This window comes from Chionomys nivalis, chromosome 7 (assembly GCF_950005125.1).
Source record: "Chionomys nivalis chromosome 7, mChiNiv1.1, whole genome shotgun sequence".
Classification (NCBI taxonomy): Eukaryota; Metazoa; Chordata; class Mammalia; order Rodentia; family Cricetidae; genus Chionomys; species Chionomys nivalis.
In genome coordinates, this window is record NC_080092.1 from 35,459,473 (window position 1) to 35,487,337 (window position 27,865).

The window sequence follows — 27,865 nt, forward strand, 5'->3', positions numbered from 1 at the left end:
GTGGGGGTGGACATTCGTGGGAAGTGGAGGGACAGAGGCAAACCTTGCCTTGCTATCAATGAGACCAGAGAGGCAGGCGGGGAAAGGAGGACTTGGGGAGAGCTGGATCGTGTATAGTCACTGGAAAAGACTACCAAGCCCGTGGAGACGTTTGTGCACGTTTTTTGAATGGTAAGGTTGGAAAAGAAGATGTGCATGCCGTGGGAACGAGCCAAGGCCCTATCTTCATGATGACAGAACTCCAAACTCGCGGAACAGGCAGGGTGAGGATCGCTAGCAAAATGCTACATAGATGAAGCTCCGCTTCCCAAACTGTGCATCTTTCTCCGGTTCATAATTGCGCAAGGAGCCAAAGGCTGTCTGGCTGGACTCACCGGTCCAGTCTGGGGTTCCCGCCCTAGCTCAGGCTTAAAGCATCAGGTGGGACCCACGGTATAGGCAGAAGAGGCTGAGGGGGCCTCTCCCGGACCCGCAGAACAAGAACCCTTAGGCTGGTGGTCTTAGTGCATTTGCAGGTTCCAGCAAGGACAGTCAGCTTGGAGGCGGGGCACCCAGGGCGCATGCAGCACCCCTCTGTGCTGTGCACTGACCTAGCTTCCCAGCCACAAGCAGCAGGCCTCGGGAGGCGCCCCGGGTCCCCCAGACGTGGCAGTCCGGGCCCCCCACCTCGCGGACTACAAGTCCCAGCAGCACCCGCAGCTAGTACCTCCCGCCCGGCCGCGGAGACCCCCGGTCGGTTCCAGCCACGGGGAGCGTGCTGCGCTGGGGTTGAGCGGGGTAGGGAGGCCGGTCCCGCGGGCGGGGGCGGGGCCCGCTCCGCGGCTTCTCCCGCCGCCGCCGCCAAGGGGAGTTTCCAGGAAGTGGCCATATTGGATCCATTCAGCCGCAGCCGCCCGGGCGGAGCGCGTCCCGCAGCCGGCTCGTCCCCGCCGCGGCCCCGGCGCTCCCCGTAGCCCGCCCGTCCGCCCGCCCGCCCGGTGCGCTGCTCGCCATGGCGGCCACCGATCTGGAACGCATCTCGGTGAGGCCCGCGGCGCGCGGGGGCGCGGGAGGGGGCGCGAGGCAGGCTGTCAGCACCGCGCGGCGGGACCTCGAACCCAGGGACCCCGGAGCCAACCCCGGGAGGGGGGTCTCGGCGTGTCGGGCTTCGCGCGACGTAAGCTCCTTTTCGCGGGAAGAAGCCAAGACTTGGGCGGCTCTGGGCAGGTGTGAAGACAGACTCGTGTCCAAAGGGGAGGATCCCGGACGCCCCTGACTCTCCTTCCCCAGGGCGTTCCTGCACCTCTGGGGACTTGACTTAGCCGCGCAGGTGCTGTTAGCTGGGTGCAAAGAGTGAGGATGGAGCCCCAGACATCCAGGGATTCCCCCGCCCCCCAACACACACACACACTCCGGAAAGAGCTCAGGGGAGTTGCAGACTTTGGTCCTGAAGAGTCCAGGCCTGCTGCTCATCTCCTTCACTGCCCCCCAGGAGCCAGGATCCTGGGTACAACTCCAGACAGGTCCAGGGCCTCAGTGGCAGGCTCTGGTCTGCGGCAGCCATTCTCAGAAGCTGAATTGATTCCAGATCCAAACCATTGAGTGTTTGCTTGGACCCCAGTCAGGGAATGTCTTCGTCCGGGCTGACGTCCCTTGGTGGTCCTAACAGGGGTGTCTGTGGACTTGAGCCAGGCCATAGCTCGCGGAGGGAGGCCTTTCGGGGGTTGTCTGCGCCCTCTCGGTGTCTAAGGCTGGATTTGGGTGTGTCTGGAGGCTAGGCTGTGACAGTGAAGGAAGCTGTGTCCCTTTGCCAGCATGTGAGGCCCTGGTCGGCTGGAAGAGGAGGAGGGGAAGGGAGGGAGGAGGTGGAGGAGGGCCCAGGGCTGTTGGAGGGAGGGAGAATTCTGAATGTGTGACCGATAACAAATTGGTTCTGGGGCTAAATAAGGGAGCCAGGACTTATGTAATTATGCTATAAATACTGTCATCCGAATTTATATATGCAAATTTCTTCTTTAATCTGAAAATACATTTGTTGGTTTGGGGGAATATGCATAATAAAACAAGAGATCTTGGTTTCATAATGTGTAGCCTGGTGTGTTCTGTGCCCCCTGGAGAGGGGGGCTGTGTGTCTGTTGAGTAAGTTTGACTCCACGGGGAATCTGTACAGGCTGGGCCAAACCCAAGATACACTTCAGTCCTGTGGCTGTAAAATGGAATTTATGTACTTCAGGAAAACAGCCGAGTTCTTATAAACCTGCCCAGTCGATGGAGACGAAAAGATGTGTGTGTCTGCGTGCTGTATTTTCTGTGCCTGGCTGACCGGAAGGTTATGTCTGGGTTTGTTTTGAGGTCAGAGGCTTGTCTAACAGTTGGTCTTGCACAGAAGAGAGTAAGGGTAGAACAACTGGAATCAGTGGCCTGAGAGGATTCCTTGAAATGCTACTTGTTGGTCATGGGACCTCTGGCAAGCTCTTTAACCCTCAGTGTTCCCCGCCTATACAGCAAGAGAAACTTTTGTCTCCCTCAGAGCTGTGTGGTGTCTGTGAAGGAATGCAGGTGAGGCACTTCATGATAAGGACTCAGTAAATACCGCGTGCGTGTGAGATGCCGCGGGGAATGCATTTGCCTGGTGGCCAGAGATGATGCACAGAGGGTCAGCTGAGTGTCGGCACTGTGCAGCTGTGGCTTGGGAGGACCTTGCCTATGTTTGCTTTTGGATCATTTCTGTGGGAAGTCTTCCCATTATCCCCAGGGTGAGCCAGAGCCCAGGGAGGGACAGACTCGGTGCAGCTGTAATGCTGGAATTCTGGGACCTTGCGCTTAGTATGATTGTTACGCCAGAGGGATGGATGCCTCCCCCGCCCTCTGCGCTCTGGGCCCTCAGCCTCCTGGGAGGACTTGGACGGGTTTGAATTTGGGTGGAGATACTGGGTGGAGTTTGGCCGGAATTTAGAAGTCTGGTCTCTTTCTTCCCTACCTTGTCATCTTGGGAAGGTAATTTCCTCCCTTATCTTGTGCACAACCATTCTGATTCCTTAAAGACCTTTTTGAAGGTTAACTGTAGTCTCCAGCTTATTGGAGCCGTGCTTGGATATTTTGCCAGCTGTAAGGTTTGGTGGTGCTGTGGCCCAGGTTTGGTGCTACTGTGACAGGTATCCACTGCCCTCTTCGGCTTGTGCAAAGGTGCTCAGAGCAGCCCTTTGAGGACCTGAAAACTGTCTTAGTTTGGAACTTACAGGATCACATAGAAGGGTTTGGGCTGTAGCTCAGGGGTGGAGAGCTTACTTAACTTGTGTAGGAAACCCTGGGTTCAATTCTCAGTGCTGCCTGAAAAAAAAAATGAACACGCAGCGATGTACTTTGAGATGGAGGTGTGTTGGTATCTTGACCCACTTTTCCCAGCATGCTGTACACATCATAGGCCTATCTTTATTATATTTTACTTGTTCTGTGCGTCTGTGTATGTATGCATGTATGTAAGTGTGAACGTGGAGGTTGGAGGACAACCTTCAGAGTCTCGCCATGTGGGTCCTGGGAATGGAATTCAAGCCGTCAGGTGTGACAGCAGATGAGCTTACTCACAGCCATCTTGCTGGCCCCACATCTTTGACCTCAGGGGCTTAGGTTGGTGGCTGTTGTGTAGGTTGGTAAGTCAGCCCTGAGTAGGTTCAGTCATCTCTTGCTCTGCTTGGGCAGTCAGACTCTTGCCGCACTCTTCAGGTCCCTCTCGTGCTTCTTGGTCTCCGACTCTGAGGCTCACTCCCTTCCTGCTCTGACCAGCTCGTGGGACTCTCCTGTCTGCAATGGAGCAAGGTTCAGACCCCTAGGTAAGGGACCCAGAAGGGCCTGGGCAAAGAGAAGATGCGGGGGAGAGGGAAGAAACGTGAGGCTGCTTCATGCTTGGCATTCTTCCCAGCCAGTCACTTACCCCCCATCTCCGCTTTATCCTCAGCACCATCTGGTACATCCGTTGTCACCCCTGTAATCTTGACACCTCCCCAACAAGCATGCCGTCCAAGGAGTGCCTGTTTTGTCTTAAAGCTAGGGGCGTGGGAGGCAGCCCTTCTCACCCAAGTGTAGCTCTCTGTATCCTGTGAAAATGACCAGCACCCCTGCCAAACCTTTCTGGACAGAAACGATAGCTGAGCAGAAGATATGTGTAGCTCCCAGTGGCTAGCATTGAGGGATCACATGTGAATGCCATAGGCAAAGCCACAATTCTACAGTTTTCTCTAGGAGATGGGATTACCCTACCCTTCCTTCCCTACCTGCCATACTAGGGAACCAGCCTTACTGGGACCTTATAGCATGGATCAGAGCTATGAGTCTGGTGAGAAGGTGTTGATGACCAAAGGGAGTATTTGACTACAGACTACTTGGAGCAAGAAGAGAGACGATGGCAAGAACAGGCTGACCACAGTGCCAAGGAGGAGGGAGGATAGGTGGAGTGGAGAACTCAGGGTCTGTCCAAGAGCTTTGGATGGCGGGGGGGGGGAGGGTAGAGGGAGGGGGCAAAGAATGTTTTTATTTATTTATTTGGTTTTGTTTCTGATTTTTGAGACAGGGTTTCTCTGTGTAGCAGCCCTAGCTGTCTTAGAACTAACTCTGTAGATCAGGCTGACTTTGAACTCGCGGAGATCTGCCTGTGTGACTGCTGGGATTAAAGGTGTGGGCCACCACTGCCTGGTGACAATGGGTGTTTGGATCTCCTGTCTTTTTGATGTCAGCAGGCTGAGGTTGGGTGAGGAAGCAGATTTTGGTTGCCGGTCAGTCAAAGATGGGCCCAATGCCCATACGCTAGCTCCCACCTGATGGCCCCTTGATGGACTGTTGAGCCCAGGATGAACTAGGTAGTGGTGTGTGTTTGGGACAGTGACTATCCCAGATGTCTTTGTGGCTGACACCCAGCTTCCTTGGGGCCATGCCCCAGCTTCAGGATGACAGAGCAAAGAAGCAAGGACCAGCTGTATCTCTTGGCCTCCAGGTATCTCTCAGGGCCTCTTCCGCTTCCTGCTTCTGTACTGCCTGTAGGGTCTTGGGACTCCCAGCTGTGTGCTACAATGAACTAGCTTTGTGGACCAGATGTGGAATTGGTTAGGCAGAAGAGAGACACATCTGCTTGGGGAAGGGGATGTCTCCCAGACTCAGAATGCCTTGTTAGGGAGCTGGGATGTTCCTTATTAGCTTCTGCAGGAGTCGTGCTCATCCTGAGGGCTCCTGTGGGGAAGCCTAACTGGGAAGAGGCAGGATAGGAGAGGGCAGGAAGCTTCTTGGTAATAGCTACAAATGCCCTATTTGCCTGGAGGCAAATTGGGTGTTCTTAGGACCGGTGGCTTCTAGGTACTTAGTAGGCTTTCTGGCTGAGCCAAGTTAGAGGAATAGAACCAGAAGTCAGAGTCCGTCTCTGATCATGCTGTCTGGCTGTTTTCTGTGGGTCTTCTGGGTGTGGGCCACCCAGGACCTGAGCTTCAGTGGGAGCTGAACCCAAGATTCTCTCCCCAGGGACAAAGCTGACCCTCTGCCTCCTGCTGGGGTAAATGGGCAACAAATGCATCAGAACTGTGCCTACAAAGCCGATTCTGGCCTTGTCAGTGCTAGAGCGCGCCCTCTGGTCCTTTCCGGCACCATTACCCATCCTGTGGTGGTAAATAAAAATAAAGCAGGGACAGTTTGGAACCCACATTCCTCATTCCAAGGCTGGTGTTTCATGTATGAGGAAATGCAGCCTTCTCCTTTGAATGAGGTTAGACCACTTGTGGCTTTTCCCCATTGTCAGATAGCCGTGGCTGCCCCTAGAGCCTAGCCAGGGGGAGAACTGGAGCGGCTGTGCCTCCACCTGGAGCGGCCCCGCCTTCTGTAGCAGAGCGCCCCTTATGTGCGATGGCAGGATGGAACATTTCCTCTTCCTTCCTGCAGCACATCAAAGCCTAAGAATGTGTCTTGCAGGCCTGTAGGTGGCGGGGACAGTCATGGCCCAGGAACTGTGCTTTTTGGTTTCCCGGAAACCTAATTTTGATGGAACTATGGATCGAACCATCCTTCGTTGATGAGCTGTAACCTGGCTGTAGGAAGAGGGAGAAAGTATCTTAGACAGAGAAGCAAATGACCAAGTACCGGGCCTAGGAGAACAGGGAGGGGCAGAGGGTAGTTATGCTACCAAGTTCCTGGTCTCCTTATAGAAGGATGGGGGATGACTGGTCTAGTGAGGGTGACTGGTGGCCCAACAGCCTTCTCCCCATTGTTAACACTGAGGCCACCACTGTGGCACTGTGAAGATTGATCTGGGGCTGAGCTTTCCTTCCAGGTGTTCTGTTGCTGTTGTAGAAGAGAGACAGTGTTGCCCAGGTATCCTCTGGATTTAGAACAGGTGTGTCTTGCTTCTGTTCTCCTTAGGTCCGGGATGACACCTTCTCCATCTTTGTCCTCCCACATAAAACTTTTTAGTTATTTCTTGTAACCTCTGACCTGGGTTTAGAAGCTTGCTTGGAATCCTGGGACCAGAGCCTAAGCCTTTCCTGGGAAAATTCCTAGGATTCCTCTTGGGCTCAAGGACAGTTGTGCTTAACACCACAGTTCTGGCCAGAGGCCTATGCTCTGGCTATTTTTAAGGCCTAGGCTGCTTGGGATTAGCTGAAGCTACTTTGTGCCAGGAACATGGATGAAGAAGGCTCAGTGGTACAGTGTCCTGGGTCCATTGCTCCCCAGTCTGGGCTAGTGTTCTCCTGAGGAGTGGGCTTCCTGTCTAATTGGCAGGGTATACCTGAGGATGCCTTGAGAGGAACGAGAGGGCATAGCATTCGGAATTTCAAGTCCTAAGACAGCCAAGAAGGCCAGAGCAGTCTGTGGGAGACCTGGCATTAGGGAGCCGGGTTTTTTGTTTGTTTTGTTTTTTGTTTCTTTGAGACAGGGTTTCTTTTTGCAATAGTTTTGGCTGTCCTGGAACTCTTTTTGTAGACCAGGGTGGCCTTGAACTTAGAGATCCACTTGTCTCTGCCTCCCAAGTGCTGGGCTTAAAGGTGTGTGCCACCATCACCACCTGGCTAGGTTTGATCCAGGATTCAGGATTCTTGATCCAGGATTCAGGAACTACATTTCTTAGATTGGGTATCTACTCTGATTTCCTCTCAACAACCAACCTGGTTTGGGGATTTATTTATTTAATGTGCATTGGTGTTTTACCTACATGTATGTCTATATGAGGGTCCCAGATCCTCTGGAACCAGTGTTATAGACAGTTGTGAGCCGCCATGTGGGTGCTAGGAATTGAACCCGGGTCCTTTGGAAGAGCAACCAGTGCTGAGCCATTTCTCCAGCCCCCCCGTCCCAGGGGGGTTTGAGTTTTTTATATTCTTCCACAGCTTTGGCAGCCTTGTTAGTGTGGGTATTTGAGCTGATGATTCCCAGTCTCGAGTATAGTCTGCTTCTGTGTGGGGACAAGCTCCAAGACCTGATTTCTCCCTAGATGCCGCTCAACTCTTAGTAAAACGAGCAGTTCTTCGTGTCTGTCAATTAGGGCTGATCCTGAGGGTTCAGACAGAGTAGTTTTGGACCAGGAGAGGGTGTCCCAGTTACCCACTGGGCTGTATAATAAACAAGGTCCTCTGCTTTGTTCTGGATGACCAGACATGCAGGATTGCACGTCTTAGTTCGGTTGTTTTCTCTGATGTGGTGAAGAAAGGATGACTAGAAATCTGGGGCTTGGCTCGGGATCCAGGAGCTTGTTAGCGACTAAGGGGGGTTCTTGGCTCATAGAGTTTCTTATTGTGTGCAGATCTACAAACTGCCAACTCTCCCTCTGGTAGGGTGTCTTTGAAGATAAACATTTAGAGCCCCTAGTGAGCACCCTAGGTTGCTGGATATGAGAATAGCCAGAGTCAGCAAGATCTGTGCCTGTCTAGGGCCTGCCAATCTAAAAGCTCGTCCTCATGGAAGCCTCCCGCAGCCTCCATGCCCCCAGAATGGAGTGGAGACATCATCTCGAGCTTGTGCAGTAATGGCTTTGGTCTAGATCCGTTCTCTGAAATGACAAAACACCATGTTTGGCCCAGTATTTTTTCCTTTTTTTCTTTTGTTTTTATTTTCTTTTTTCCTTTTCACGTTCTTTCCTTTGACTGTATTGCCCTGTAGCCCAGGCTGTCCTCAGGCTTGTGAAGTACCTGAGATGACCTTGAATTCCTGATTCTCCTGTTTTTGCAGCCCAGTGCTGAGATTACAGGTGTGTTCCACCGTACCTGACTTACACTTGTTGTTTGGGAGGTACTGAGGATAGAAATCAGGGCCTCGCAGATGGTTAGGCAAGTGCTTTAGCGCTGAGCTACACCCCAGCCCTAGGTAGTCCAAGCTGGCTTTGAAGTCGTGATCCCAGCCCCATAGCCTCATCCGCATTTCCTTCTGAACATGCCAAAGTTGCTTATGTATTTTATTTTTGCTTTGAGACAGGTCTCTATGTGTAGTTCCGACTGGCTTTGAATTCCTGATCCTCCTGCCTTAGTCTCCCTAAGGTTGGGATTATGTGTTACTATGCCCTGCTTGGATCTCTTGGGGGGCAGGGGAATCAGATTTCTAAACAACAGACCTGCCTTCCCACAGTTGATTGGAATCACAAACCTCTGGCTCTCTGGGCCATGTCTGAGCATGGGTTCTGCCATTTCTACCTCTGCCTTTAAGGATTCTAAATTGACCATATCAACTGCTATCAGAGGGCAGCAGAGTAATGTGGCCAGAAGTGTGTGTTTCCCAGTTACATTGTCTCCATTCAGACCCTGAGCAGTGTGGCCTCTTGTAAATAACTCTGTCTCACGGGCCCCAGTGGTCCTCACAGGCTGCGGTGTGGAGTAAATAAGATGGAAACTGTGTATTTTAGAACTCATAAATGTTGGCTGTAACTGGTGGTCAGCATTGCTATATTGATTCTTTGTCCATTTATGGAGCTTCCCTGACCTCTGTGGCACTTGATCTTAGAAAAAACCTGGGGTCAAGGATGTGGTAACCTCACCTTCTCCCTGCTGGCTGTCCCAGTACCTGCTGCACAGCTCAGCAGACTGACTACAAGGTTGGGAGTCTTCCAAGGCCACAGACCGACAGACCTAAGGGTTTTGTTCTGCACGCCACTCCTGCGGGGATTGGTCCTTGGTTAGAACCACACAGGGTGGGAAACACTGAGTGAGAGACTGTAGCTCTTTTGGTTTAGTTCACGCAAGCCAGTTTTTTTTTTAAAGATATATTTATTTATTTAGATTTATTTATTATATATGCTTGCACGCCAGAGGGCGGTACCAGATCTCATAGATGGTTTTGAGCCACCAGGTGGTTGCTGGGAATTGAACACAGGAAGGACTTCTGGAAGAGTAGCCAGTGCTTTTAGCCTCTGAGTCATCTTTCTCCAGTCCCACAAGATAGTTCTTTCTTTCTCTCTCTGTCTGTCTCTCTCTCTCTCTCCATCGCCCTCCCCCCTCTCTTTCTTTTGTTTTGCTTTTGTTTTTCAAAACATGGTTTCTCTGTGTAGCCCTGGCGGTCCTGGAGCTTGCTTTGTAGACCTGGCTGGTGAGAACTCACAGAGATCCGCCTGCCTCTGCCTCCCAAGTGCTGGGATTAAAGGTGTGCACCACTATCGTCTGGCTTTCTACAAGTAGGTTTCTTTTGACTTTTTAAGACAGAGTTTGTCTGTAGCTTTGAAGCCTGCCCTGAAACTCACTCTGTAGACCAGGCTGGCCTTGTATTCACAGAGACCCGTCTCTTTCTGCCTCCTGAGTGCTGGGATTAAAGGCTTGTGTCGCCACCGCCCTGCTACAAGGTAGTTCTTAGCAAATGGCTGGTATTGTCTTGTGACCATTGTTCCTCTCTGAGGCTATAAACTCAGATGCCTGGCTTTCCATGCCTCCCCTTGGAGTTCCCCCACTCTCTCCTGTCCTGTGCATGCTTGTTCTGTGGAGACTAAGGCCCCACCCAGCTAGGGACACATAGAGAAGGGACCATAGGGAGGGCAGACAGGAGCTCCCTAGCTACTCTGCCATTTTCTTGGCCCTGCTGCCCTTTAGTCTTAGGCTAGCTCTGCAGATGATCACAGGGTAATCATAAAGGCTCCCCCTGGGCCACTTGCTTTGGCATCATGCTGATTGACTATCACCAGATGGCAGGGCTGTTACCAGTGGGAGATCTGATAGTCTGATTCTGGTCACTGCATCATGTAGGGGACACCTCGGGTGTTACTAATTCTTCCTGTGCTGTGACTGTTCAAGGTAGCAGACGTTTGAGGGGAGGGTGACTCTTTGCAGTAAGTAGGACACTTTGGGTCACGAGTTATTGATGCCAAATGCGTGATCAGGAAGGCTGGCATTAGCAAGAGACATCCCTCAGGAAAGCCAGAAGGTCACATCAGTCTCTTGAGGACAGGGAAGGACACTGTCTCTGTCAAGGCAGTAGCCATTATTCGGTGTGTGTAGGTGTACCAGAGATGGATGTCCACTCTGGTCCCTGATGTTCCTGGGTAGACACTGTGCAGCCTGGATGATAACTTGGGAGAGATGACCTCCTCATTCTCCACACACTTCCACAGAGGGAGCCACATTGTGTGAGGGAAGAAGAGGTAGGGCTGCTAAGCCTGGGTGGGTAGGTGGGTAGATGGGTCTGTGCAGTCCTCAGTGCTGCCTTTAGTCTCTGGAGCCCAGAACTGTCAGAAAGTTGGGAGTGAGGCATAGGCTGGCCTGTTTTTTCCTTCTTCTTTATAAGTGTTCTGCTGTGATGTGTGTGTGTGTGTGTGGTGTGTGTGTGTGTGTGTGTGTGTGTGGTGTGTGTGTAGTGTACGCGTGGTGTGGTTTGGATTGTAGACACAGCTGACTTGGTCAGTTTGGGCGGCAGACTACAGGATGTTGCATTGCGTCACCCTTGGAAAGAGAGCGTGGATAAATACGCAGCCTTCTCGGCGAAGCATAGCATGCCTTCAATTTGGAGATTTTCAGTTTCACCTAAAAATAAGCTCCAGATTGTTCTGTCCTGCATTTGATCCTCAGGCTGCCACCAGGAGGAAGGAGGACCGAGCAATGGAGTCCTGTGTAAGGTGGGCAGGTGGCACGTCCGATGTGGCAGCAAAGTTTGAAGATGGTGTTTGTGGACTTAAAAATGAACAGTGGAGTCATGGCAGGCAGGATGGGAAGCATAGGGAGCACAGCTTCCCCAGCCTGTGGAGAGCTTCCTGAAGAGAGGAGAGGAGGTGGAGAGCCATGATGCATAAAACGTTAGGGGTTGGTGCCAGGAAACAGGACCACTGTCTGGGAAGGCCTGACGTGCTGGGTAGGGGCCAGGTAAGGTCAGAGGCCAGCAAAGAGGCAGAGAACCCGGGGAGTCCAGGACTTCAGGGAAGCTGCTCAGCTTAAAAGGGTGACTGAGGGCCGAGAGATGCTCAGTGGTGAAGGTGCTGTCCAGGCTGACCACCTAAATTCAGTGCCTGGAACTGGAATCCACGTGGTGAAAGGAGAGCACTGACAGGCTGTCCTTTTACCCCTACAGGAGCGTGTAGCATGTGTGAGCCCCACCTCACCCCACTAAATAAATAATTGATTGAACAGCGTGAAAGAAGGGGGAGTGTAGGCGTGGCTCAGTTGGTAGTTTGCTCACCTAGCATGCACAGAACTCTGGGCTTGATCTCCAGCATGGCATAGAGCTTGTGATTCCAGTACTGGGGATATGTAGGCCAGAGAATTAGAAGTTCAAGGTCATTCATGGCACCACAGGTTCAAAGTCAGCTTGGGCCTGTTTCAAAACAAAACAACATCCTCTCCCACTCCAGCCCCCCAAGGGAATTTAGAAGTAACCAGTGGGGCTGGAATTGAGCCTGGGGGAAGGCCTGAGTGCCAGCCAAAGGGGTAGGAGTTGGGGGAGAGACTCTATGTTATTGTTTCTGTTATGGGCACCAGGGGACATTTGCAGCCCTGAAGGGCCTTGTGGGTGGGTAAATTGGGACATGGTCCTGGGCATGGTGGTAAGGAGGAGGAAGAGTCATTGTGAAAAATAGGCTCCACCAAGAGTCTTTGGAGAAAACAGGTTTAGGGCAAACCTGGCTTGTTTGCAATGGGTAGAAGAGTCACATTGGGTCTGGGCTGCTTATAGACATCCTTAGGCGTGATTGGGACAGGTGTTAGTATCCTAAGGCAGGTTGGGTTTTTGTGCCAGATTGGCTAGAGAGGTACCGGCCAAGGCAGCAGGGTGTGGCTGCAGAGAGCTGACCTCTAGGTGCTGAGGAGGCTCTTGTGTAGCTGAAGCCACAGGGCACCCCTTCCCCCGACTCCTTTGCCCACTGTGCCCTGTCCACATTTACAAGGGTGGCCATGACACTGTTCAGAGCTCCACTGTGGAGCTGCGGACAGGAGAGACTCATGTGTGCCTTCCTGTCCCTGGTGGTGGTTAGGGCATAGGGCACTGAGGAAGAAAGGGGTATGGTTCTGCCTAACACGGGGCTCTGTGGGCCTGGAAACCTGCCCTCCGGGTGACATCTTACACTCCCAGGGAAGCCACAGAAAGTGTCCACACCAAGTTAGGTCCAGCCTTGACCCTCTTTTGGGCCTTATTGTTTCTCTTGAGAGTGCTACAGCCCAACTCCAGTGGTCCCTGATCACCTGGGTCCTGATGCCCACATTTCTGCAGAGGTCAGGCTTCCACATTCTCTCCCAGAATCCCCTTTCTGAATAGTCATGACCCGAGAAGGGTTGGAGCCCCCTGAGGTCTCCAGATACTACCACTGAGTAGTGGAAAGTGGATGTGGGGGACCACCAGCCCAGCCTGACAAGGGGGGCCCTCTGATGTTTCAAGTAGGAGCTGGAAAGGGCCAGTGGTGGGGGTGGTAGCATTTCCACCTTCCTCAGAACTGACTGTGTGAATATATACTTTCTAATCTGTATCTCTTGGGCTCTTTGAAGATTCAAGGGAGGGCTAGGGTTCTAGCTCAGTTGGCAGTTCCTGCCTAACATGCATAAAGCCCTGAGGTCCCCTGCATCACATAAACCTGCATGGAGTGCACACCTATAATATCAGCACGCAGGCGGTGGTGGAAGCAGAGTTTGGAAGCTGAATATCATTCTTGGTTATGTAGCAAATTCTAGGTTATCTTGGATGCCATGAGACCCTGTTTAGTGAATAGATCCAGGGAACTGGGTGTGGTGATACATTCTCATCATCTTAAATGCCTTGGAGACCCAAGCAGTTGGGTAGTAAGTTCAAGGACAGCCAGTCTCAAAAGTGAGGGAACTCAGGGGCCCACTGGGGAGTGTGGCATGGAGTTGGAACCCTGGTGTGTCCTGGTGGTGCTAAGAACTCAGGCACCAGGGTCAGGGCCGGTCTGACACAGATACCTCCTTTCCCAGGTGGCTCACTGTCTTGCTGTGCTTCTCTTGGCAGAATGCAGAGCCTGAGCCCCGGAGCCTGTCCCTGGGCGGTCATGTGGGATTTGACAGCCTCCCTGACCAGCTGGTCAGCAAGTCAGTTAGCCAGGGCTTCAGCTTCAACATTCTCTGTGTGGGTAAGTAGTGGCCTGGCCAGGGGCAGAAGATGGTGCTCTGCTGTGCTGACCACCTATCAAGCTGGGGAGACTTTGGGTTCAGGCTTTGTCTTGCCTCTCCAGGATCAAGAGCAGGACTAGATCCAGGACCTGACTCAGTCACCACAAAGACGAAACAGAAGTGGGTCCATGAAAGTGCTGCCTACACTGGGTGTTTATCATAGAAATTCAGTCACTAGTTCATTCATTTATTAAAAAACAAACGCTGGCAGAGCTGGAGAGATGGCCCAGTGGTCAAGAGTACTGGCTGCTCTTCCAGAGGACATCTGTTCCCGGCACCGATGTCAGGTGGCTCACAACTGCTTGTAGCTCAAGTTCCAAGGACCCTGACTCCCATAGGTACCTGCACATACACACACATGCACACATAAATAAAAATAAATCTTCAAACACTTTTCTCTTTACTATGTCACAAAGATACAGTGTTGAACGAGACCCTGCTTGGTCACCAGATCACAGGGTAAATCTCATGTGCACTTTGGAACAAACACAACCTGACTGGGGAGGCTCCAGGTGTCCAAGGCCCAGGACTCCCAAGAGGCACAAAGACTATGCAGGGCCCTCTGCAGGTATCCCTTGGGAAGAGGCTACAGGACAGCTCCTGGTAGTTTCAGGTCCTGTTCCTGTGGAGTCATGACCACCTTGGCCTAAGAAGGGTGATGTTCAGAACAGGCTGTGTGTTTTGTGACTAGGTCCCCTTGAAGCCTAGTCTCAAAACACAGTGGTATCTATCTCTGTAGCCTGGTACTGCCTTTTCCCACTCCCTGGGGAAATGTCACATGCCCTGCCTAGCCATGTCTTACATCAAAGGCTTCCTTTATGACTTTCTTCTGAATATTGTTTTCTTTCTTCTTTTTTTCTTTTCCTTTCCCTTTCTCCCCCCACCCTTTTTTTTTATTTTATTTTTTATTTTTTTGATTTTTCGAGACAGGGTTTCTCTGTGGTTTTGGAGCCTGTCCTGGAACTAGCTCTTGTAGATCAGGCTGATCTCAAACTCACAGAGATCCGCCTGCCTCTGCCTCCCGAGTGCTGGGATTAAAGGCGTGTGCCACCACCGCCCGGCTCCCCCCACCCCTTTTAAGAATGTATTCATTTTATTTGAGGGAGCACATGGCAATGGAAGTCAGGGGACAACTTGGAATCACTTCTCCCCTCCTACCATGTGGGTCCCAGGGATTACACTTGGGTTGCTAGGCTTGGCAGCAAGTGCCTTTATTCACTGAGCCATTTCACAGACCTTTTTGGGCTTGCTTCCCTTCTCATTCTGGAGTTGAGGGTCTTTGAGCCGCCCTCATCTAGCTGCCGGCTAGAGATGGCCCTGGTTCTAGACTTTGATATTCTCCTCTCTCCCTGCTGTCCCTACTCACCAGGGGAGACTGGGATCGGCAAGTCCACGCTAATGAATACACTCTTCAACACAACTTTTGAGACCGAGGAAGCCAGTCACCATGAGGAATGTGTACGCCTGCGGCCTCAGACCTACGATCTCCAAGAGAGCAATGTTCATCTCAAACTGACCATCGTGGATGCTGTGGGCTTTGGGGACCAGATCAATAAGGATGACAGGCAAGAGGCGGGAAGGGCGGCTCCACCTAGCTTTGTCCACGCTGAACTGATTGACCCTCATCCTAAAACTTCCCAGTCACTTTCTTCTTCAAACTGCCCCGTTCATATAGTGCTAAGGTGACCTAGGAAGGCTGCGGGGGAAGGGCTGAGGTCTTGGGCCATTGACAGACCAGTTCTTCCTCTAGGAGGGTATAAGAAGGGGTCAGTCAGCCTCCTATACTAAATAGGGCAGAGCTGCTCGCAGGGAGGAGAGTGGGGATAGCCTGGCTTGGGCTCTAGGCTGCCCTTGCTGCAACCAGTATCTGCCTCCCAGGTGATGAAGCTGTCTGTAGTTACAGGCCCATAGTTGACTACATCGACGCGCAGTTTGAAAACTATCTCCAGGAGGAGCTGAAGATCCGCCGTTCCCTCTTTGACTACCATGACACGAGGATCCATGTTTGCCTCTACTTTATCACGCCCACCGGGCACTCCTTGAAATCCCTGGATCTGGTGACCATGAAGAAACTAGATAGCAAGGTACGCACCCTCCTTGTTACCTGATCTCTGCCATCTACCTCTGGAAGGCAGTGTGGTTACTGCAGTTGGCTATCCTGTGGTCAGATTGGTCCTCTCTGACTACTTCAGTGGTCCTTGCTGAGCTTTTCAGAGCTTCGTTCTCAGCAACTTCCTTCTCACTTGGAGCTTTGCTTTTTGTCTATTTATTTTCCTTGTACAATGACGAACCCCTCCTGCAGAGCCACTGCCCAGAGTGTCCCTCTTCCATCCAGCCTCGCATCTCTAGTCTCTCTCCTCACTTCTTTCCTATCTGACATGGCTCCCCTTGGCTCTCTTCTGAGCCACTAGGAGAGGAGAATGACTCAGATGGAATTGTGAATGAGGGTAGAGGGTAGAGAGCAGTTTCATGGGGTGTCAGCAAGGTCTGGGGGTCCTGGAGGACCCGGGCCCTCTTAGTTCTCTCAGCCCTTGTGACTGCCTTTCCATCTCAGAAGTTAATTGTCACCATGAAGAATAGGGTAACCTTGGCCTGGGAGAGTTCCAGGTTTTTTCCATAGCTGCTACTCCAGGGTCATCTTGCCTGCTTAGTGGTTGGCTTGGCCACCACTACTATTTCTGTCAGACCCAAGGCCAATTTGGACCTTAAGAGCATCCTAGGTCCAAGTTGAATATGCCCCTGGTGGTCAAACAGGGTGCTGGGAAGTTGTATTGGGGAGCTGGGGCCCAGAGAAGCATTACAGCTACTTGTTAGGGTTCCTGATATCACAGTGGCTGCAGGAACTGATCATTGGAGCCCCGTCTTCCTTATTTTCTGCTCTTAGTGCTTGTCCATGGTCAGTGATCATTACTCAAGATAGGCAACTAACCTGCTGTCCCCTGACCTTCATAGGTGAACATAATTCCCATCATTGCCAAGGCTGACACCATCTCCAAGAGCGAGCTCCACAAGTTCAAGATCAAGATCATGGGTGAGCTGGTCAGCAATGGAGTCCAGATCTACCAGTTCCCCACAGACGATGAGGCTGTTGCAGAGATCAACGCGGTCATGAATGTGAGTGCTGGGCAAGGGCCTCTGGGCTCCTGAGTCAGAGGGCTTGCGGACGCCAGTCTGAGACGGGACTCAGCTTCCCAGAATGCTATCCTGCACAGGGTGGGTAGGCGTGTATGCCTCCCAGGCCTGAATTCTGTGGGCACCAGACTAGAGGATTTGGATTTTGGGTTTGCACTAAGGGTCCCCTGATCTGCCTGTCACTCAGGGTGGGAATGTGATATCTGAAGGAGTGAGTACATATATGACCAGGGGTCACAGGTCCTGTCAGAGAGCTGTGCTGGCCTGAGACGAATACACCACAGACGGGAAAACCCAGTTGGGAGTCTAGAGCATTTCTGTGAGAGAGACAGGAACTGAGCCTCTAACCCTTGTAAAAGAGCCTTGTCAAAGGCGGTGGCCCCTCCCTAGGGTGCAGGGGTGTGAGAAAGTCTGCCCCCTTGTTCAGCACAGCGCTCACATATATACCTGGGTCCCCTTTTAGGCACACCTGCCTTTTGCTGTGGTGGGCAGCACAGAGGAGGTGAAGGTGGGCAACAAGCTGGTTCGAGCTCGACAGTACCCTTGGGGAGTGGTGCAGGGTGAGTGTGGGGCGAGCCTCTCCCCAGCTGGGGCCTCAGCCGAGGCCCTAACCACTGTCCTGCTACCCTCTGCCCATCTTCATGACTGCCTCACTCTGTGGAGTTCCCTGAGGCACGTGGCCACTCTCCTGCTGTTCCTCTGCCTGTTTCCATGCCTGTTTCATGCTGTGGAACCATGAAGGCATCCAACCACTGTCTGGCTGTACCCCCAACAATCTGCATGTTTGTTTTGCTCTGGGGAACCACCAAAGCCCCCTGACCATTTTCTTGCTCTCCCCCTGCCGATCTGCACACCTGCCTCATGCTGCTTTGGAGCCACCAAGGCACCCAAGTCCTGCCCCGCCGTCCCCCCACCTCTCTGCGTGCCTGTCTCATGCCTCTCATGCCCCTGCTTTCAGTGGAGAACGAGAACCACTGCGACTTCGTGAAGCTGCGGGAGATGTTGATTCGGGTGAACATGGAGGACCTGCGGGAGCAGACCCACAGTCGGCACTACGAGCTCTACCGACGCTGCAAGTTGGAGGAGATGGGCTTCCAGGACAGTGATGGTGACAGCCAGCCCTTCAGGTGATAGCCTGCGCTGTGCTGCCTTAGCCACTCTTGTCACGCCAGCACTTGCTCTCTCAGGCCTTGTAAGCCCGAAGGCAGAGGCTGGTGGGAGCCCCGAATCCTCTTGTCCCCAGCATCTCCCTGACTCCATTGCTCTTGACGGCCCCACTTCTACCTTTGGCCTCTCCTTTGGGTCTCCACAGCCTCCAAGAGACATATGAGGCCAAGAGGAAGGAGTTCCTGAGTGAGCTGCAGAGGAAGGAGGAAGAGATGAGACAGATGTTCGTCAACAAAGTGAAGGAGACAGAGCTTGAGTTGAAGGAGAAAGAACGGGAGGTGTGTGTCAGGCCTCACTGTGGAGAGGAAGTGCCAGGGCAGGCTGGCTGATGGGGAGGTAGGGGTCCTAGTCTGCCCATACCCAGTTGCCTCCCTTCCCCCCCCCCGCCAGCTCCATGAGAAGTTTGAGCACCTGAAGCGAATCCACCAGGAGGAGAAGCGCAAGGTGGAGGAGAAGCGCAAGGAGCTGGAGGAGGAGACCAACGCCTTCAACTGCAGGAAGGCAGCCATGGAGGCCCTGCAGTCTCAGGCCTTGCATGCCACTTCACAGCAGCCCTTGAGGAAAGACAAGGACAAGAAGAAGTAAGTGGCATCTCCCCTGGGCTGTCTCCTTACACCCGCTCTCTGCCCCCGGGGTCACTGCTCAGCCTCGTGCTCACCGCGGTCTGCCCTCACCGCCTCTCTTGCTCTCCACTGTGCACCTCCATCTTGATCTCGCACTGGTCTTCTCGCTGTCTCACCATCTGGATCTCTCTCTCTTCTCCCTCATCCTCCCCCAGCGTCCTCAGCATCTGAGTCCTCTTCCCTGCTTTTGTAGTGAAGGAGCTGGGTCACATGGGCAGCCAGTAGCAGGGGACAGCCAAGCAGGTATAGCCACAGGATACTGGGACAAGTCTGTCTGGCCAGGAGAGGGACGAATGTGGGACTGTCCTGCTGGCTTCTAAAAGACCCTGTGCTTCTGCTTGAGCAGCTGTGGCACATGTCCCCTGGGCCTCTGAGGCTGGGGTTGTGGAACTCATATTAGCAGGTAGATGGTGACACATGACAGCAGGGACTCATCAGGAAAGGACAGTCAGCACTGCCCCAGTCCCTGTCATCTCTTTGCAGCTGCATTGGAAGGCTTGCAGGACTGGAAGCATGGTGGCTCCCTGCAGGGCTCCAGGACTGTGCAGAGAGTGGGGCTGTTCCTACTGTAGGGTCTGGAGCAGTCCTGTAGAGTAGAGAGTGACAGGAGACAAGGAGACTCTTCCTAGGTGTTGTCAGCTTAAGGAACAGAATTCCCAGTCATGTTTCCTTAGCGGTTTTCTTTGCTTGCCCCACCCCTTGCCCCTGCTGCCTCCTTTTCTTTGCCTTCTTTTTCAAAAAACAAAAACAAAACTTTATTATTTTTTTGTGTGATTGTAAGGACTAAGTCCAGGGCCTTGCACACGCTAGATAAGTTCTTTACCACTGATCTATATCCCAGCCATGTTGGTGTCCTCCGCAGTCCTTTCCCATGTTCTTATCTGGAGTCTGGTACCCTGTCTGCGGTGACTCCCAGTCTCCTGCTCTACTTCATTCAGAGACTCAGGTGGTCCCATCCGCCTCAGCATCTGGGTGCATGAACTCCACTCTGTCCTGCCTCACCCCTAGGTGGCATTCCCTGACACACACACACTCGCGCGCACGCGTGAACATGATCTCTCTCTCACTTTCCTGCCTCAAACTTAAAGTGCTTCTCCCTGGGGCAGACACAGCACTTAGGACTAGATGCACACTGTGGTTCCCAAGGTTTCTTCTCTGCTTTGGGGCAGGGATTCCCCTTTTGTGATCTTCCCGAACCTGATGCCTGACAGCCCATCCCAGCTACCTATTCCCAGAGGATCCTAGGCCCATTTGCCCTCAGTCTGGAGAATTTTACACTTGCTTTCAGCCCTGGTCCTATGCTCAGCCCTTGGTTTGGTGAGTGTGGAGAGGTTGAGGTGCAACCAGTGTGGGCTTTAAGCTGGCAGCTCAGAAATGACCCTCCTTGTGAGGGGTACATGGGACAGAGTCTGTATATTCAAAGTGACTTTGCCCTGCTCCCTGCCAGCGTGGCCCAGGCAATCTTGTGAAAGTAGACAGTGTCCCCAAATAAGAAACTAGGAGAAGCCCCAGCACCAGCCAGGTGTGGTAGCATATGCTTCTGTTCCCAGCTTTGGGGAGGCAAATGCAGGAGGGTTGCTCTTAACTTTGAGGTCAACCTGGGCTATGTAATGAGTTGCTAGACTAGCCTGGGCTACATAGCAAAGATCCTGTCTCAAAAAAGAAGAAAGGAAAGAAAAAGAAAGAAAGAGGGAAAGAGAGAGAGAGAGAGAGACTACAGGGCAGCTTAGGGTAGAACCCCCATTGTGAAGAAACAGTTCTCAGTAGAAGCCTGCCCCAGCTGTCTGGTCTCTTGGAATATTGTTTCCCAGATCTGGGTCTGAAAGGCCAGCCCTTTCTGTTGGGCGGTTACACTAGAGAGCTTCAGTCAGTTTGACCCTGGGAGAGGGTACTCTGTACCTGTGAAGCTAGAGTTGGGGTTCAGGGGTCACTGGCCCCGTGGGATAGGGTGGGCCAGGCTTGCATTTGGGGAGTGGGTGTTTTCATGGCCATTTCATGGCTTTACTTGGTTTGTACTCAGTCTTTAAATTTTAATCAATTTTTGCGAAATTACTTCCCAATCAGATTTTGACCCTCAGCCCGGGACGCCACAAACTGAAGCAAGTTCCCTGCTTTGCTCGTCACAAATGCCAAACTGACTGCCCTTTCCCAGTGTCCACCTTGCTGTCTTTTGCTTCTGTTTGATTTGGTCTGCGTATCTTTTAATGTGTCTGTTTTTGTTTTGTTTGTTTTGTTTTATTTTTCAGTTAAAGCACGCACAGACTTACATGTCAAGAGCGGACTTTAGACTATCATGTGTTAAGTTGCTTGAGTTACACCTTGTGGCCCTTCTCTCATAACACGGTGTGAGGATGGACTAGGAGCCGGTACAGACTCCAGTGTTTACAGCCTTGCCTTGGCCCCCTGGCTGGCCCCCGGCTGCCTGGGCCTGGCCAGCCATCCCTCTCTATGCAAACGTGTCCTAGCCATGAATGCTGGAATCCCAAACTGACAAGGTTTATTTTTTCCAGAGCCGGTGGCTGGTCTTCCATTTACAGTGTCACTATTCCCTGATGGAGCAGCTATGTGCCACTCTAGTGATGGCTTCAGCCAGTGGTGACTCACGTGGTGCCCTAGGCCCTAGGCGTGGCCTGTGGTCCGGTATATACACACTCGCTGCAGAATTCGCCTGTTTCCCCTTCATTTTAATTTTTCTAACCTAGAGCTTAATTTTAATAATTTTGAAACACTTCTAAATTTTTATTTTGGCACCAGTATAAAGACAAATAATATCTATCTTTCCCATTATTTTTATAAGTAACACAGATTCCCTGATTTTTTTTAAACTAAAAAGATCTCTAAACCTTCTTACATAGAAAGCAGCCCTATAACATATAGGGAGAGGTGGGAAATAAAGTTCCTATTCTGGCAGTGTTTGGAACTTCTTTCTGGACTGCAGTGGACCCCGAACAAGACCACGCCCAGCGTTTTTACTGTGAATGTAAATGGAACAGCAGCCCAAACCCTTGTCTCTGCCCTCGAGGTGCTACCTGTGCAGGGACCAAGTGCATGTGTGTTAAGTGTCTGACTCCAAATAAGCCACCTGCTCCTGACCAGCGTGCTCAGCCCATCGGGGAAAGGGCTGTCATGTCAAGGTCATTGTTACTTCTTTCCTGGCCGAGTCATGGTGCAAGAAAATAACAATGTCTGAAGTATTAGGACAATTTGGCGGGGGAGAAAAACAAAAGCTTGGGGGCTAAGAACGTCCCCTCCAGCTCTGGCTTCCAGGTGAACACTTGTAAGAAAGTGGCTGCCAGGTGGGATGGTGCAGGCCTGTGATGCCAGCGCTTGGGAGGTGGTGGGAAGCCAGAGACAGGCCTCAGTTATACAGTGAGGTAGAGGCCAGCTTGGGCTACATGAGACCCTGTCTCAAAAATAGAAGCAAGGAAAGTACTGAGAAAACCCATTCTGCTCTGCTCCTGATGGTTTGCCAGCCTCGGGGTTGTTGGTGCAGTACCAGCTGGACACCAGGCTCCCCAGAAAGATCAGCTGCATCCCGGGGAGCTGATCACCCAGGGGCTTCTCACTGAGAGCCTGAGGGGTCCACACTGATTCATGCTGCGTTCAGATTTTTACGCCTCCATCTCCCTCCACCATTTCCCCCTTCCTGCCAGGCCTGCCTCTGTTCGTCCAGGACCAGTCTGTCTTCTTCCTGTCCTGAGATGATGGCTCATTCAGGGTGAGCTGGAGGGGAAGGTTGTTGTAGGTGCACTGTGACACCCCTCCCCAAAGGCCGCTGTGCTGTGAGAGGCTCCACACAGCAGGAGAAATGCATTTAGTGATGCTCTAAGGAAAAGATCCTCCGTGATCAGGGTGCATCCTGGCCAGAAGTCTGGACTCTCAAACTACTTAGAGAGGCCGTTTTAAGCAAAAGGACCTAACATTCAGCTCAGGCCTTGTAAGCATTGTGAGCGTCACAGCTAGTCCACCTTTGGTCATGGCAGAGCTGATGCTAAACTTCATGTCTGAGGCAGAGGTGAACTGCAGGCCAGCCGCTCCTCTTAGGGAAATTGTATATCTGAAGATGTATTCACTTAGGTTCAGCCTGACCTTCAGAGCGGCCTCTCCTAGCCAATCTGTTTCGAGACTAGGATGACCCAGCAGGTCCACTGCTGGCTCAGAGTCCATGCTGGGGACTTGGGAGCCAACAAATCCTACCACCGGCACCTGCAGCGCAGCAGCCACAACTCAGGCATACTGGAAGGCTGTTATGGTCAGTGCCTACCTTTTGGCCCAAAGCTTGCTGGCATCCCTGGGGAGACTTGACTTGCATTTTCTAGGGTCTAAGTTGCTCCCCGTGGATCCTGTCAGTCATGGCAAGCTTTTCCCCCTGCTGTGTGGAATTTTGTTATCTTTAGCTGAGGTTAAATTAATCCTTGGTGTGCAAGAAAAACGTGAAGCTTGCCCCTTGAGGCTGTGACCCCTGTGTACAGCTGGGACTCCCTCCTCTTTCTTCCCTGTCGTTTGTTGGCTTCATGGGACTGTCATAGGATCATGTTGACATTTGCTGTTACGTTTCCCTTGAGCCATTTCGTGTTGTGGTAGAGTCACCGTTTAAAATACGGTTCAGACCTGGACTTCTGAGAGAGAAAAGATCCTGTTAATAATCATGCCAAATCCTAGGCACTCAGGAGGCTGAGCTAGGAGAATCACAAGTTCAAGGCCAACCTGGGCCACTTAGCAAGACCCCATGTTAAATTTAAAAAAAAAAAAAATAAAAAAAAAGCTGGACAGCTTGCCTAGCGTGGTTGGGGACTGATTTCTCTCCCAAGTCAACAACCACCGAGCAGCTGTATCCCAGGCCAACCAGGGTGTGTGTTCCCCCTCCTGGTGGGAGGCCTGAACCTTGTGGTTGTACAAACTGGCCTTGTATATGTTCCTGTGTGTGTGTGTGTGTGTGTGTGTGTGTGTGTGTGTGTGGACTCCCCTTGTCTGGGGCTCCTACTAGGTAAGCAGCCCAGGAAAGCCAACTTGCTTGTCTATTACGTTACCATGCATCTCTAAAACCACTTCAGTTGTTAATCCATTTACTCCTCCACCCATTGACTTGTTTCTGTTCCTTCCCATCCACCTTGTACTCATTTGTTTTCATTAAATTTTGCATTTATTTTGAGTTTTTTACAGTGTCATTTTTGGGCAGTAGCTTTTCTGATTCAAGTTTCTTGAGCATATTAATATCCCGCAGTTGTGGCCAGTACAGCCTGCTTCCGCTGTGACCTCTGTGGGGGCAGAGCTCCCGACAGAACTGTTTCTTGGCGAATTATGGTGCAGACACTGTGAAGAGTTGCAGGGCCGAGACTGAGGGAAGGCAGACCCTGCCCTCAAGGAGGTTGCGTCTTTGTTCCGAAGGCTTGGCTTGAGACAGCTCACCCTATGTGTGCTCAGCTCTTGTAATGACATGCTCCAACGTCTCTAATCCTCACCATCCTATGGTCAGATACTTGTATTGTCCCCAGTTAGTAGGGGAAGTCCCAGAGGTTCCATAATTTCCCAAGGCAGCACAGCAAACAAGTGGACGAGCTGCAATTTGAATATTGGTTATCTGTATCCTTAATTCCTGAGCTAAAGCTGGACATCCCATCAGGATCACCGGGCAAGAGTGGAAATGGGGTCATTGTTCGAAGTGTGGTGGTGTGGGCTGTGGGCCCGAGATGGTTTTGTGGAAGTGGGAAGCCTTGGGAGACGGAAATGTTTGGCTGAAAGGTGGACTGGTGGTTGGAGAAAACAAGCTGCCTCTGGTCTTTCTCCCGTCTCCATCTCCTCTGGCCTCAGGCCTTCACTAGCCCCAGGCCCTCCCAGTTGGGGACAGAGGAAGGTGGATTGTGTTCAGATTAGCCAGCCATGGGGATACCCATGTGAGTGTTGAGATGAGGTGAGTTCCTGGTAAACAACGAAAAGGCAAGCAGAACAGACCCCTGATGGAGTCTTAACAATGGCAGCATTTGCTGCCCAAGAGGAGCTCCTTCATCTGTAGGAGCAACAGGCCACCTCCTCCTCTGGCACGGGGCTCTCAGAGTTGCCTTCTTTCTCCATGAGCTTGGGAATGGGATCAACAGGGGGACATTTTACAGCCAGAGCCACCTGGTTGACAGGCCTAGGTGCTATGCATCAGACACCCAGTGCCACAGGATACCCACACTGGTGTGAACCCTTGATGAACTCCTGTCCCATCCACACAGTGTCTTCTTGCACATGCTGGCCTCTGGATGGAGCAGCAAGAGGCCAGTCCGCATATTACCTTGCTGGCCTGCTGCATGTAGCTGGAGACATCTGAATGTCAGCTTTCTGGTCACTGTCAGCAAATACCCTTATCCCTGTTTTCTCCTAGTCTTCCCAGGACCTACAGGGTCCAGAGGACAGGGCTCCAGGTATATATGACTAACAAGAGGTACACAAGAGTCCGTTAATAGAAAGGTCTCCAGCAGCACTGAAACCATTCGAAGTGTGCTTTTACAGATAGCCAGATGTGGTGCCATGTGCCTGCAATCCCAGAACTCCAGAGGTTGAAGCAGGAGGATTTTAGCTTTGAGGTCAGCCCAGGCTGCAATTTGGGCTCAAAAAAAGGGGGGAGGGAGGGGTGTGCTGGTGAAATGACTCACCAGGTAAGCCTGCCAACTTGAGTTTGGTTCCCTAAGACCCATGAAGTGGAAGGAAAGAATTAAGTCCCGCAAATTATCCTCTGATGTCCACAGAATAAATAAGTGTGTGCGTGGAGAAGCTCCAATAAGCAAAACCAGAGGAAAGGCAAAATGGCACCCTGCCTCACAATGTGGCCTGTCTGGTCCCTGACCACACAGTGAGCTTCTGGCAACACACTGTACCCACCCCACCCCCACCCCATGGCTTAGCACATTTATAAAAGAGCTGCTCACAGGGACAGAGTTTCATGGACCACCTCTAAATTTATGGCCCAGTCATTCAAGTCATTATGTGTCAGTCATTTGGGGACTGACACAGATCCAGCCAGCATCTTGGCCAGCTGGGCTCCACAGCTTTAAGACTGGCTTCAGACAGGTAGCTGGCTTCTTCCCTGCCATCTGTGCAGGTGTCCTGGCTGCAGGGCAGTCAAGGCAGGCTGGGCTCAGTCACCCAGCCAGCAGCACAGGACTGCATCCCTTCTGCATGTGTCACAGAAGCATCCTTAGCATGAAGTCCTCTGCACGAGGGGCTTCAGAGTCCACGGGGGAAATGGTGCTGCTCTCTCATCTGGACCTGAGGAGGTGTAAATCAGAACAACGTGGGGACGCTCAGATCCAGAGACTTCCCAGCTTTTAGAGGGAGCCGGGTGACTGGGACTAAAGTGCTAGCTACTCTTGTGTTTGGGACAAGTCTGAGAAGCTGGAGGGACCTGGCCAAGCCTGGCGGGTAGAACCAGAATCAGTCTGTGAGGGAGCAAGGCATGGTGGCACACACCTTTTATCCCAGCATTGGAGATGCTCAGGCACATGAATCTCCATGAATTCTGAGCCAGCCCTGGTCACATAGTGAGACCCTGTCTCAGAAAATGAGAGAAGCCTGAGGGCCTGTCACACCCTTTAGGTTCCCTGGTTTCCTGGTTCCAGGGGACGGGAAGGAGAGGCAGGGTCACAGCCTCAGGCCACCTTACCTCTTCTGGTTCTGTCCAAGTAGCTTCCGCAGTGGTTCTTCTAGAACCTTCTTCCAGTCTCATTACGAGAAATGTAAAACCAAAGAATTTACAGGCATGTAAGCATGGTGAGTTCCCACAGGCTCTGGAGGCCTCAGAGCGATGGCAGAGAGGCCGGCTGACAGGTGAAACAGTTGGCGCAGGAGGGTAACCACGACGAAGGTGTGGCTTCACAAGCACCTCACAGCCACCATACTGCTCAGCCCTGGCAGGTGTCAGCACAGCGTGGTAACCTTGAAACAGTCATCTCAGGTACAGGAGCGATCGGGTACCAGGATGATCATGTGGGTCATTTTGAGCATGGTATGACTACCCTACTTCATAGCACTAACTGCCATCCTAGGCGCCTTCATCTCCAACCTCAGTTAACTGTCATTAATCTGCCATTCCATCCTAATCTGTCCTGAGAGCTGCTGACACGGCCCCCACTCTGTGCCTGTCACCACACGCTCATGTAGAAGGAAGGTCTGGATGTTATAATCCTCGATATTAAGCACTTGGATCCTCTGCCCATTCCTGATCATGGCCATCAGACTGTATTCTTGCTCCTCACTACCAAAACCCATTCCCTGTGAGTTCAAGGTTTGCCATACCGGGGAACACAGAGCACAATCATATATAGAGAATGGCCTACGGTCAGCCTTTTGCCGTAGCTGGCGTTCTCAGTGCGTCTTCTGGAGCCCACAAAGGAACAAGGGCCATGGGTACCCCATTGAGCACAGAACGTGTCAGCCAGAAGGGCCAAGCTGATGTCTACATGTGCTTTCTTTAGCAGATCAGATATAGGAGCACAGCAGTCGGGCATGAGCCTCTCCAGCTCTAAGGTGATGATGACCAAAGCCAATGTGGAACCCTTGAACTGCAGCAGCTGGTGGCCCGCCATCCAGTGCTGCAGCTGCCTGGTCAGGGACGCGACGTGGAGGGAAGGATTCCTCTGAGGCTGCAGTCCCGCCACATGGGGGCCAGCTCAGGACCATCAGGGCGTGGAACTGGAGACCATGGTTGTTCACGTTAGGACAGAGCCCCACCCTCACCCCCTCGTTTTCACATATCGATAACCAAAAGTGCAAACAGTTTCTATTTCCTTCAGGGAGCATCCGGTGTGGCCCAACCCTTTTCATTCCCAGATAGTATGATACGTGACATGGTCACTCTGAGGCTACAGCGTATAGGTGGCCATGCTTGGATTCTGAGAAATGTTGACCTACTGTTCAAGATAAAGGGAGCAGGGAAGTGACCTGAAGAAAAACCTTCAACTTCGTCAACAGCACCAGTTTTCCATAACGAAACTGCCCGTAGCGATTTAACCTTCATGCTTCATAACAGACCAAAACACCATGCCATTTCCTCATTTGCATAATTTTGCCTTACTAACAGAAGTACATCCTGAAGGATGGCCTCCATCCCTCCCCCCAACTAAAACCAACACGAACCCGGTGTCTGATATTTTTTTAAGTGCCAGATCAATACGGTCTAACGCCTCAATAAGGATTGTGTGTAGGTGAATAAAGACAGCTAACTGAATGTGTGTAGAGTATAGCAAAGGCAGACAGATATTTCTATACGACATTCATAGAACGGAAAGTTAAATATTTTTGCAGTGTATATTTTAAGAGAGCAACTGACCATAATAGTGCCGTCCAAATGTCTGTCAAGTGAATTCTGTGTCCTTTAGACGTGAGAGTCTGGTGGAATGGCTTGGGATATAAAGAGAACATTTTTCTTCA

The 27,865-nt window shown here is 51.9% G+C and overlaps 1 protein-coding gene across 8 annotated transcripts; it reads left to right on the plus strand.

The window, feature by feature from the left end:
- Positions 1–739: 739 nt before the first annotated feature.
- Positions 740–27,865, plus strand: Septin8 (septin 8). Of its 8 annotated transcripts, none has more exons than XM_057773426.1 (10): positions 740–1,021; positions 13,372–13,492; positions 14,902–15,097; positions 15,430–15,616; positions 16,485–16,646; positions 17,128–17,224; positions 17,623–17,791; positions 17,977–18,109; positions 18,222–18,412; positions 26,911–27,865. In XM_057773426.1, the coding sequence occupies exons 1-10, from the start codon at positions 992–994 to the stop codon at positions 27,074–27,076; spliced, it is 1,452 nt and encodes a 483-aa protein (XP_057629409.1). In that variant the 5' UTR covers positions 740–991; the 3' UTR covers positions 27,077–27,865. The 8 variants fall into 8 exon arrangements, with proteins under 8 accessions (XP_057629409.1, XP_057629410.1, XP_057629411.1 ...); XM_057773427.1 differs by having other exon boundaries at positions 26,914–27,865; XM_057773428.1 differs by having other exon boundaries at positions 15,436–15,616.